Genomic DNA, 12,283 nt, shown 5'->3' with positions numbered 1-12,283 from the left:
TGATAGAGGGCATGGGTTATATGCATCCAGACAGAATTACACCAAGATAAGCTCATGAGTTGATGCCTATTAGATTGTAAAATGCAGTTTCTCATTCTGTTATGGGATGATCAATGTATAGCAGGAAAGCTAGAGACAAAAATGTGTTGACTTCCCAGTGTTGGAGCTCTAGTTTTTACATGTATCTGTGTTTGTGCCTGCACAATGTTGCCAAGAGTTTTTATGCTGAATAGCATTTTGGGAGCTACTCTTAAGTTTTTATTTTGTGAAATAACTTAGGTGAGGCATGCTCAAGGAATCTATAATGTGGAAGGGGATAAGAACTATAAAGCATATATGTCTCCAGAATATTTCGACGCACACCTTACTCCACTTGGCTGGCAACAGGTAGGAAATAGCTGACTTCCTGTGATGCACAGTTGAATCTCTTACCTCTATTTTGTTGTCAATCTAGAACAAAGTCCTTAATGGTGACTATAGGGTATGACAATCTTTAGCTCCTGTATCAAGTTGATAATTTGCGCAAGCATGTACATACAAGTGGGCTTTTGAACAGGATTGAATTAGTTGTCACATCTCCATTGCTACGGTACCAATTCTCTTAACTTTTCGTGTATTAACTACCATAAGCTATCATTTTTGGAAAGAATGACTCCTCAAACTCTTCTATTCTGGCATTTTTGCAGTCAATGTTGGGTTTGCTTATCCAATTGCTTAAACATACATATTTTCATTTCTTGAACTACGTAAACTGAATTTCTTGTATGAAGAAAGAAACTCCAACAGAATTAGGCTGCAGCTAGCCTCAAAACCTGATAGTACCTCTAAATTATAGATCAATGACTGTTTCTTTGGTCCTTTCTTTTTTTGAGTATTAAGTTGTGGTCTGTCAATGCCATGCCCATATGGTTGAACACACATTTTCAAGTACAATGGAATGACGTTTTATAGTGTAATTGCTGTCAATACCTACTGTCCCCTGATTCAAGGAGACTAAAGTTAACCGTTATACATTCAACTGGATAGTTGCTCCACAAGCTCTAACCTGATATGAAAAGGCATGCTTTGGCACCTTGACTGTATGCTTGATTATGATGATTTATTCTTACACTACAGGACTATGCAAACTATTGTTGGGGTATTTGGTGGTGATGGCATACAGACAGGACGGATATCCTGCCACTCATGTTGGCAAATGCAGGAAATAGTCGGCGTGCTGCAATTTCAAATCTTAATTGTCCTCCTATCGTTGCATTAGAACTTTGTCGAGAGCATTTGGTAGGTCCTTTGAAGGTTATGTGTGCACTTTTGATTTTAAATGTGAACATTCTTGTGGCTGTGGATGGCATTTTGATCTTCTTGGTTTCAAGTCGGGTAGAAAGGAACCTTTGATTTAATTACTAAGCTCAAATGCTTTATCCAGTTCAAGGGAATTATTTGGAACTCTTGAATATTTCTTTTAGAACTCAAATATTACGACTACTTCCACTTAAATCCAGTGAATTTTTCATTTTCCTTTTTTTTCTTGTTTATGAAAGACTAGAGGATAGCTGGTAGAGGTAAATATATTACTCAAGATTCAGATTTTATTTGCATAATTTCTACATTCATATTGAAGCCTGAATCTTTTTTATCTAATAATCTGGTTGCAGGGTATTCGTCCATGCGATAAGAGAAGAAGCATCTAATAATCTTTTTCATATTTAATATTTGAATTTGAATAATTGGGCATTTATGGTCAAGATTAAAAATTACACAGTGCATCGCACGGTGTTATCCTCCTAGTCTTTAGCAAAATGGGTTGGGCGGGGGCGATTGGGTGCTTCGTGGTCCAGGTTAATTAACACATGACCACATGTAGCATGATCACTACGTAATATTGGCAGAAGAGAATGCATGCACAGTAGTTGCTATACCAAGAAGTAGTACAGACTTGTTTCACGCCCCAGAAGGGGAAAAAGATATACTCTAACATATAATACAGGATCGTGGTTGCACAGGGTCAACGCCAAATCGGCAGCTTCTTCGAGTCTGGACCCTTCTTAAACTAAACGATTTGAATAGATCATCAAAAGCAGAACAAAACCACGTACCTCCTTAATAATTGCTTAGCCACTTGTCCTTAGGACGTGGATGTTAACTGGTACAGATTAAATAAAATATACTTGTCGCGCCCCATTTTTCGTGATGGAAAAATAAATAAGAAGGTAGTTTATAAAAAAGATGTGATTTATTAATAATAAATGAAAAGGGACCTAGAATGGGACTTTAAAAAATGCGACGATTTGGGTCCAAAATTTAGTCGAAAAGGGTTTTTTTTTTTTTTTTTGCGACGATTTGGATCCAAAATTTAGTCGAAAAGGGTTTTTTTTTTTTTTTTTAAAAAAAAAAGAGTCGCCACTTGGTATTGAGTTTTGGTGTACCAAGTCACCCAAAAAGTGTATTTAAATAAAATAAAATAAAACCCTTTTCGACAACTGCAGGTCTTTGAAAAACAAGAGAAAATGGATTCGGGAGTCACGGTTGGAAAAAGGGAAGGCAAAGATTCGATTAACTCAAACCTAAGGCACCCTTTCACCTAGTTTAAGCTAGTTGCGAGGTTTAGCTCAAAATTTTCCTAATCTAACCCTTAATTTTATCATATTTGAATGTTTTCTACATGAATGCAAAAATAAAATATCGAAAGGGACAAAATGTTCATTCAAGGGTTTAATTGAACCAATCACATTTATTGCGAAGGCCAAAATAAATCCTTGAAGGTGTCACGAGGATGCAAATGATGAAAAAGAAAAGAAAAGAAAATAAAATAAAATAAATTAAATTATATACATATATATAAATGATCAAAGAAAAAGGGAATGCAACATAAAGGGTACGGGAGGCGAAAAAATTCGTGACATAATTTTCTTATACATGGATTAATAGGGTATTTAAACTAGAAAGTTATAATCACCCATTTCCCATGTTTGAAAAAATAATTATCCTAACATGAACAAGCAAATGAACTAGCTTAAATGAGATGCAATTCTAAATGACATGATTAGCACCTATAGCGGGTAGGGGATAATATAATAGGGAATATCATGCAAATGAGAAAAAATTCTAAAATGAAAATATGCATGAAAATGTAGTGAATTATCACACAAAGATGAATCTAGGGCAAGACGACCTAAAGGGTCTAGCGTTGGACTAGCCCATTTCTAAAAATCCTTACTAGCGTTGGACTAGCAAGTAAGTGGAGGGAGAAGCCACGACTAGCGTTGGACTAGTGTGGTGACGTCATGCATTAACAATACATAGTGAAACAAATAAAGCATAAATTAAAACAAATAAACACATAAGAACACGTAGCACGTAACACATAAGCATAATATCTAGATGCAACAAATCCTAATGAAAGCGGGTAAGGCACATAACACATAAGCCGCATAAACACGCAACCTATCTATTACATCGGGGAATCTAACTACAATCTAAAATGAGAAAGATATGATAAAATGAAATTAGTTATAATAATTATTACATTTTTTGAGGTATTTAAATGCCTCTCGAATAATTATAAAAATTAACTAAACAAATATAATATAAGAAAATTTAAATGAACATTTAAATGCAATAAATAAAGCATATAAAAATATATAAACACATAGGAGCACACAGGAGCACATAAGAGCACGTAATTGACATTGAAATAATAAAAATAGGGGTACCTCCCGTTTGAAGTGGTGACTAAATGGAGTCAAATTGTCCTATTTATACTCACAATGAACAAAAGAATCACGGCACCAATTTAATTGAAAAATAATAATAATAAAAGTACTAAATTCACACTAGTATGTCAGACGTAAAGAAATTTAAGCAAATCTAAAAATTACAAGTTAAGTATATTGAAAAGTAGCATAATTAACTATTAAAGAAAAGAAACAATCATAATAAAGAGGGTCAAAATTCACCAGGGACTGAATTGCAAAAATTGAAAAACGTTTGGGGATAGAAATTATATTTTTCCAAAGTTTAGGGGACAAAATTAAATGAAAGATAAAATTCAAGGACCAAAGCGCAATTAAATTAAGTACCTAAGTGAAAGGAATTTAAAATGTTCTGGGCCACAGTAAAACTACTCCAAAGATCAGGGGCTAAGGTGCAAATTTCGGTTTCTGATTTGGGAGAAAAAGGCCATCGGGCCAACATCTTTATATATTTGGGCTGGATGCTACCTAAGCCCAGCCAAAACCCAAAAGAAACGAGCAGGCCAGCCCGTCTTTTCATCCCTCAAATCCGACCAAAAAATGTATGGGCTCTGACCTTCTAGCCCAACAGAAATCCAAAAGAAAATAAACCGAAACCCATTTCCAAAACCCAACAAAAACTAACTCTTGGCCCAACCGAAGATAAAACATAAGCCCAAATCATTTTCTTTCGTTTCTTTCCTTTCTTTTTCTTCTTTCTTTTCTTTTTCTTCTTTTTTTTTCTTCTTCTTCTACCCTTCCGGTTCTTCTTTTTCTTGCCTGGCCGGCTGAAGCTCCTCGCCACAGCCAACCATGGCTGACATGGCGGCTGCCGGCGCCACCACCACCGGTCGCCGGCGAATTTTTTTCGATCACAAAAAAATTATCAAAATAAACACCCGACTCGATTTTTCGCGTAGGTTCCATTTTTGGACTTAGTTTTTACAGAAAATGACCCAAAGTGGCCAAATTGTCAAGAAATCAGTCCAGTTTTTATTCCTTTAAAACCCTTAAACCTTCACCAAAAATCATAAAAATTATGCCAAAACCCTCCTTATGACTTCTACATTACAACCATAATCTTAGTTGGACAAGAAAACAACATAGAAGGGCTAAAATAAAGCAAAACAGTCCCTAAAAATCGTTTTTCCCATTTTTGGCATTTTTTCAAACAATTAACATGCATATACAAAACCCATTTCCTTTTCCTCAATCTAGTTCATGCCATTTCCCAAATTTCAGCAATACAACAACAACAATAAAAACCAGCAAAAGCAAGATAAATTAAAATCAAAATGTATCTAATATGCTTTTAAAAAAACTGGAAAATACCTCAATGAAAGTGGAATTGCCTTGGCTGAAGTTTTTCTGATGCCTGTGAGTATGTTGGGGAGAGGAAAGTGCTTCTTGTTGTGACTTTGTCTGTTGGGAGCAAAGAAAAAAGCCGAGAGGGAGTTGGGAAGAGGAAGAGTGCCTTGCTTCTTTTTTTTTTTTTTTTGTGTTTCTCTCCGCTGCCCAAGTGAGCCGAGAGGAAAAAAAATTGGAGTGTTGGTCTTGTTTTTTGCTTCTCTCTGTTGAGTCCCCTGGGAGAGAGCCGAGAGAGACTTGTAGCCAAAAAAATGGAGCTTGTGTGCTCAATCTTCCAAAATGATGATTTTTCAACTAATGAAAAGACCAGTCCCTGGCCATTGAGTGTGAAATGGGTTAAATGTATTTTGGTGGAAAAAAATGATTAGAATGATTTTTCTTTTTATTTTCTTAATTTTCCTCTTTTTTTTAGTTTTTGTTGTTTTTGTGTTTTGTTTTTTCTTAAAACAAACCTGCAAAACAAATGAAAAATTATGCATTAAAATGTAAAAAAATAAATACCTCATCAAATAGAAAATAATCAAGAAAATATTAAAATTTGACAAAATTTTGGTGTCTACAACTTGCCCCTATTTGTCTAGGATTTCAAAAAAATTCTAGACAAAGACGTAGACACCAAATTACTTACCTGTCTCTTCTAACGGCACTTGAGCTAAAATAACAGGCGAACAATTTGCTGAGATTATTGAATACAAGATACAATGAAATTACAAAACACGTGACCGAACTCATGTAGAGTTGCCTACGTATCCCACCATGGGAATCAGGTCAAACGTAGTTCAAATGCAAATTATTCGAACGACTGACGCTTTTGAAATGAGGACTAACTCCAAAATTTTAAAATGGACTGACCCAAACAAAAAATTTAAAACGGGACTGACCCAAACAAAAATTTAAACATGGGACTAACCCAAACGAGAAATTTTAAATATGGGACTGACCCGAAAGAGAATTTAAACACGGGACTGACCCGAACAAGAAATTTAAACACGGGACTGATCCGAACAAGAATTTAAACATGAGACTGACCCGAGCATGAAATTAAACATGGGACTGACCCGAACGAGAAATTAAACATGGGGCTGACCCGAACGAAAATTTTAAACATGGGACTGACCCGAACGAGAATTTAAACATGGGACTGACCCGAGCAGGAAATTAAACACGGGACTGACCCGAACGAGAATTAAACATGGGACTGATCCGAACAAGAATTTAAACATGGGACTGACCCGAGTAGGAAATTAAAATTGGGACTGACCCGAACGAGAAATTAAACATGGACTGACCCGAACAGGAATTTAAACATGGGACTGACCCGAACGAGAAATTAAACATGGGACTGACCCGAACGAGAATTTACCATGGGACTGACCCGAACAGGAATTTAAACATGGGACTGACCCGAACGAGAATTTACCATGGGACTGACTCGAACAGGAAATTAAACATGGAACTGACCCGAGCAGGAAATTAAACATGGGACTGACCCGAACAAGAATTTAAACATGAGACTGACCCGAGCAGGAAATTAAACATGGGACTGATCCGAACGAAAATTTTAAACATGGGACTGACCCGAACGAGAATTTAAACATGGGATTGACCCGAACGAGAAATTAAACATGGGACTGACCCGAACAGGAATTTAAACATGGGACTGACCCGAACAGGAATTTAAACATGGGACTGACCCGAATGAGAAATTAAACATAGGACTGACCCGAGCAGGAAATTAAACATGGGACTGACCCGAACGAGAATTTACCATTGGACTGACCCGAACAGGAATTTAAACATGGGACTGACCCGAACGAGAAATTAAAATGAAAAATTCCAGTATACTTACCTGAAAATAACCCAAAATTTTGCCTCAGTAGAGGTTAAGTTTATGCATCTGAGCCAATAGTTGATTTTGCATTGCCAGGTTGTCGCACCTTTTGATCAAACTTGCTTGCAACTTTTTTCGATCCGTCTTTGTTCACTAGAGAACTCTTTCCGATACCGACTCCAGTGCAAGTTGTGATTGTTTTCATCTATGCACGAAATTTTCCTGCAAAAGAGAAAGAACAAAGAAATTGCCACCATCATTTGATCCTTTTCCCTTTGAGAATTGTGTAATCATGAGTCCTTTGATGCTTTCATCCACTTTTGCTGTGGCATTTTTTCAAACTAACCCACTTTTGCTGTGGCATTTTTTCAAACTAACCCACTAACCCCCATAGGACGAAGACATCTCCCAACCCCCTACTCCTAAGAGGAAAAAAAGAGCAAATGGAGTACAAACATTTTCCATCACGTGATGAGTTTACAACGGGATGAGTTTACGAAAAGGTCAATCAATTGGGCATACAAGCCAATAGATACCTTTTAACTTTGATCCTACAATCAAAGAAGAACATTCTCAATAAAATGCAAACCATACTAGCAGCGTCTGTCAGGTCCATCTTCCGAACTCTGCTCGTCCCACAAGATGACGTCACTGCGGATGAAATTGCTTATGAACCTGGGAAGAATTGAAATCAAGCACAATGAAATTCAGGTTATATCGTGTTCCCGAGACGCCACCTAATCATAAGATATCCCGAATTCTACTCCCAAACCCTCCCTTTTCTCTCTTCCCCTCTTACTCGGACCAAACAATAAATTCAGGTTATACCGAGGCTCACTTGCGTTTCCCATGTTTATTATTCAAAATATGCCCACAAACCAATAAAAAAGCATTCTTTCAAGTTTTGACATAAAAGGAAAAAAGAAAGCTAATAAAAAGTGAGGTTTAAGACACCAAGAAGTGCAGATCCCAAAGTCGTTTATTGGAATACAGAAATTATTAACTTAGACCGCACATTGCTCGACATGATAAAACCAACCACAGCCTCCACCTATCAATGAAGAGCAACAACTCACCATTTTTCATTAGATTAAACTCGCCAAATAAGGTAAAAAGATGGAAATGGAGATGAATAACATGATAGTTTTCCTTGATCCCAAAAGGAGGGGGATGGAAACTTGTTTCAAACTTTTGACCACATGAAGGCACAGCGACCAGAGCATCAGTTGTTTCTGAGAATAGATTAACGGAATTAATTACTTCCTTCTGTATTTAAAAGTCTTCTATTTTATCCTACTTAGGACTCTTGTTTTTGTTTATTTTTTTGCATGCGTTATGATGGAAGGTCATTTGGGAGATCAAGAGAAAGAACCTTACCATAATTTTGATGCACCATAGTGTACTTGAAAATGGCTTTAACAAGGGAACCATAACTCATAGACTTCAATGGCCCCATATGTCTGCAACATACAGCAAACAAGAAATAATTCAAGCGAACCATTCTGATGCAAGAACTGAAATTGGCATTTGACACACTCAAATAGTCAATATTTATAGCAAAACAAACGCGATTTACAAAAGTCGCATTAAAACGTTTTGTGCCAGTATCAGGAAAAAATAGCGCGCACTCTCTCTCTCTCTCTCTCGGGAGGGGGAAGAAGCAGGATAGATCAATTATTATAGGGATTCTACCTGAAATCCGAATTTCAATGATACCAATGCCTAAGATATTTCAAAAAGCAGGCAAAGCAATGAACTAAAACCACAGTGACCGGGCCAGAATAGCACAATAGTCTATTTACACAATTTCAAGCAGAAACAGATGCAACTGTGGTGGGACTATTACAAAGTAATCCACTGAAGCATATCCGAGAAAAGTTCTTGGCACCTTAAGAATTGACAAAAACAGCAGCAATGAGGAATTTACTCCTATAAAAATAACATCGTAGCACTTTACTAATTTACTTACACTATTTCAGTGTACCGAAGTCTCCATGCTGGAAACCCAAGATGGCATCTTGTGGGTCCATAAATTAGTAGCAGATCAGGATCAGCTCCTCCAGAACCTGTTAAGACAATACTAACAAGAATAATATAAACTTGCACAGACAATGCTAGAAAAATATCTGCTAAATGTTCGGAAAATCTGGGAAGCCAAAAAGAGGCAAGACAGGATACCAATGGCTCCTAAAGCTTCAGCCATTTGAGGCTCTGTAAAATCTGACTTTTCCTTAGTACCATTTGCATAGTGCTTTACAAAGAGATAATTAGCTGCTTTGGCAACTGCTTCTTTTCCATCCTCAAATGAAACAAACTCCAAAGTCAGATTTCTGCGGGTAACAAGCCGACCATTAACAGCAGCCTCCTGCAAGAAATCACAATCCAAGTCTATTATGCACCATCTTTCTTTCAAGTTTATCAAAATTCAACTAGAGCTTTGCATCAAACCTATGACATTGGCTATATCAACACTTTTTCCCCCACTAAAGCCATACTTGGAAAGGGGTTACTTAGCTATTCCATTTAAATAATCATATCCTGTTGCTTCCTTTCATGTTTCCTAACACCTTTATTATCCTTCAGTCCACCATTACAAAGTTAATATTTCACTCTTCAATCCAAATAATTGGACTGGCTACAGAGACCATGTATCTTGAAAAAATATTACCACTCAGGCAATAAGCAGGAGAAAGGGCTTTGACACATCTCTTGGGCTCAACAACTCGGCAAATCAAAACTTCATTTACATTTTCACCATAATAACACACTGAACCAGCAGATTCCAAACATAAGATATTAAGTCATGCATACAAACCGCCCCTAATGTCTTTTACACAAAATAGATATGTAAAATTGATTACTTCATTAAAATATGCATCACAACGGAATATTGAACTGACAAGGTTGACATATGACATATACTGTCATGAATACTTGTAGAAAAGGATCTAGCTAATTGTGGATGAAGATCATGATACCTCAGACAAGTTTGCACTGCTGAATCTTTGCATGATAGGTTCCTTGTTCTTTTTCAACACACCTGCAACAGGAAAATGCTATCACACCTGTCAGGTGAAACTTACCAAAGGAAATGTTGAGTAAATTCTAAAGCATTTTCACTTTCTGGATATCCCTTTTACCTTCTGGATCATAAAGGCAGACACTTTTCACACCAATATCTGCAACCCACTGCAATAACTCCAAAACTTTTGAAATACCATATGGTGACGGCAAAATGCAGAATGAGCCAAAGTGCACGAAGACCCAGATTTCCACTCTAAACATAAATAGTAAAGTCAAATGAATATCCACAGAATAATGATCATCCGAGGACACGGAAAAAGTATCGTACACCAATCAGCCCAAACAACAACATGAATCGATATTGTTAGTTATTGAAGTAAGGAAATATCAAGCATTTACCAATCATAAGGCCAAGTAATCTCCAATTTGAGATTGACTAAGATTGAAAAATGCTTGAATTTGATTAACAGCACAGCAAAATAAATTACCCTTTTTCCTGGATAAACTTTAAATTCTACTTTTTAGAATGTTCTGACTGGGAATCATCTAATATTGTTTATAAGGAAAGCTATCCCTTGGTCAAGGTCACAATCATCACCACGTAAAGAAAGCCAAACCCAGCATCACAAATGTGGCCTATTGCGTAAAATGATTGAAGCAGATTAAGAAGTAGCTATAGTCCCAGAACAGATTCAGTGATGACACCTATAAAGAGAAAATAGCCCAAACAAATGACATGAGACAAGTGGAAGATCCAGGAGCTTATCTCGTAGTCCATTATATAGGTAAAACAAGCTCTTGCACAGAAGTCATTTTGAGGAGAAAAAGTGATTCCAAAAAGTTAATCGAGTGAAGGCGAGTGTTCCACCATGTTTAGCTCTTATAAATATGGTAGTGGCGTCCAATGGTTCAAATGGTTAGCAAGTTCTTACTTTGTGCATTTAAACCATGAACACAAAGAGGCATAAGCTCAGAAAAAAAAAAATCAAGATCTGGTGACATATTTGAATGAAAATTTTTCAATAGAAGAAAATTTTTATCCATGTTACAACTCAACCCAACTAAATGCCCCTAAGAAGAACTTGAAAATAAAACCAACAATAGGGATTTGGGAAACAAGGAAGAGTAAAATTCTTGAACCTCAATCACTCACCCGGGAAGCCCATTTAAGAAGCTCCTGTGTTTCATTTCCATAATTCTCTGGTCCGTGTCTTGCTGCCTCGCTAATACACACAAGCTGATGATCATGTACAATTAAGAAGATCTTAGTAGTGCAGTGGTAGATTCTTGAGGGTAACAAATCACAAGAAACCTGATCACACTTACAGAATCGAGGAAGAAGTACTATTGAGTAGATGAATGTTTTTCTGTTAAAGAGAAAGTACGGAAGCATATATGGTCAAAGGGAGAGCAAATCACTTACCGAAACAACTGAGAAGAAGAGGAGGATCACTAAGCAAGATCTCATATTTTCCGTCTTCAAATTAGTTAGGAAATGTACTAGTTGAATTTCTAGTCTTGTTTTGCAACTTATCTGGGGGAAGGAAACTGTGATCCTCTGACTTTTGTATATGTAGTACTTCACCACAAGATTTGAGTTCAATACCACCACTATTTTTCTTTAGCAAAATGGGTTGGGCGGGGGCGATTGGGTGCTTCGTGGTCCAGGTTAATTAACACATGACCACATGTAGCATGATCATTACGTAATATTGGCAGAAGAGAATGCATGCACAGTAGTTGCTATACCAAGAAGTAGTATAGACTTGTTTCACGCCCCAGAAGGGGAAAAAGATATACTCTAACATATAATACAGGATCGTGGTTGCACAGGGTCAACGCCAAATCGGCAGCTTCTTCGAGTCTGGACCCTTCTTAAACTAAACGATTTGAATAGATCATCAAAAGCAGAACAAAACCACGTACCTCCTTAATAATTGCTTAGCCACTTGTCCTTAGGACGTGGATGTTAACTGGTACAGATTCAATAAAATATACTTACAGTCAATTGCCAAGGTTAATCCCCTGATCTTTTCTTTTCCCCCTTCCTTTGAAATTCCTGGTAATCAGCTGCAATGGAGAAGGATCTTTTCTAGTAATTAGTTTCTTCTTATCCTCCTCTTTTTTCTCGACAGTTGCTTTGAATTAAATACTAGCAGTTAAGGCTATACATGAAAGACACATTAACAGGATTTAAAGTTGTGTGTTTTTGCCTGTGAGGTAAACTAGAGTCTTCTTTCGACCTCAGGAAGGTAACAATAATATAGTATCTTGTTTCCTGCGTACATTTGTTGGTTGATTTCTGTGCATCGCCCAGATTAACATAACCGTT

The 12,283-nt window shown here is 36.8% G+C and overlaps 1 protein-coding gene and 1 long non-coding RNA gene across 3 annotated transcripts; one reads left to right on the top strand and one right to left on the bottom strand.

Moving 5' to 3' along the window:
• Positions 1 to 255: 255 nt before the first annotated feature.
• Positions 256 to 1,205, top strand: LOC140036815 (uncharacterized). The gene is made up of 2 exons (XR_011840365.1): positions 256 to 387; positions 1,117 to 1,205. It is a non-coding gene; the product is annotated as an uncharacterized lncRNA (long non-coding RNA).
• Positions 1,206 to 7,371: 6,166 nt separating this feature from the next.
• On the bottom strand, positions 7,372 to 11,508 carry LOC140036813 (uncharacterized). 2 transcript variants are annotated; one of them, XM_072079654.1, is made up of 9 exons: positions 11,375 to 11,508; positions 11,105 to 11,188; positions 10,068 to 10,204; positions 9,906 to 9,967; positions 9,106 to 9,292; positions 8,897 to 8,993; positions 8,305 to 8,387; positions 8,004 to 8,159; positions 7,372 to 7,602 (listed from the first exon to the last, which is right to left on the bottom strand). In XM_072079654.1, the coding sequence occupies exons 2-9, from the start codon at positions 11,143 to 11,145 to the stop codon at positions 7,595 to 7,597; spliced, it is 771 nt and encodes a 256-aa protein (XP_071935755.1). In that variant the 5' UTR covers positions 11,146 to 11,188; positions 11,375 to 11,508; the 3' UTR covers positions 7,372 to 7,594. The 2 variants fall into 2 exon arrangements, with proteins under 2 accessions (XP_071935755.1, XP_071935756.1); XM_072079655.1 differs by lacking the exon at positions 8,004 to 8,159 and having other exon boundaries at positions 11,375 to 11,507.
• Positions 11,509 to 12,283: the final 775 nt, after the last annotated feature.

This window comes from Coffea arabica, chromosome 2e (genome assembly GCF_036785885.1).
Source record: "Coffea arabica cultivar ET-39 chromosome 2e, Coffea Arabica ET-39 HiFi, whole genome shotgun sequence".
NCBI lineage: Eukaryota > Viridiplantae > Streptophyta > Magnoliopsida > Gentianales > Rubiaceae > Coffea > Coffea arabica.
The sequence above is the reverse complement of the archived record's forward strand: the minus strand, read 5'-3'. Positions and strand labels throughout refer to the sequence as shown.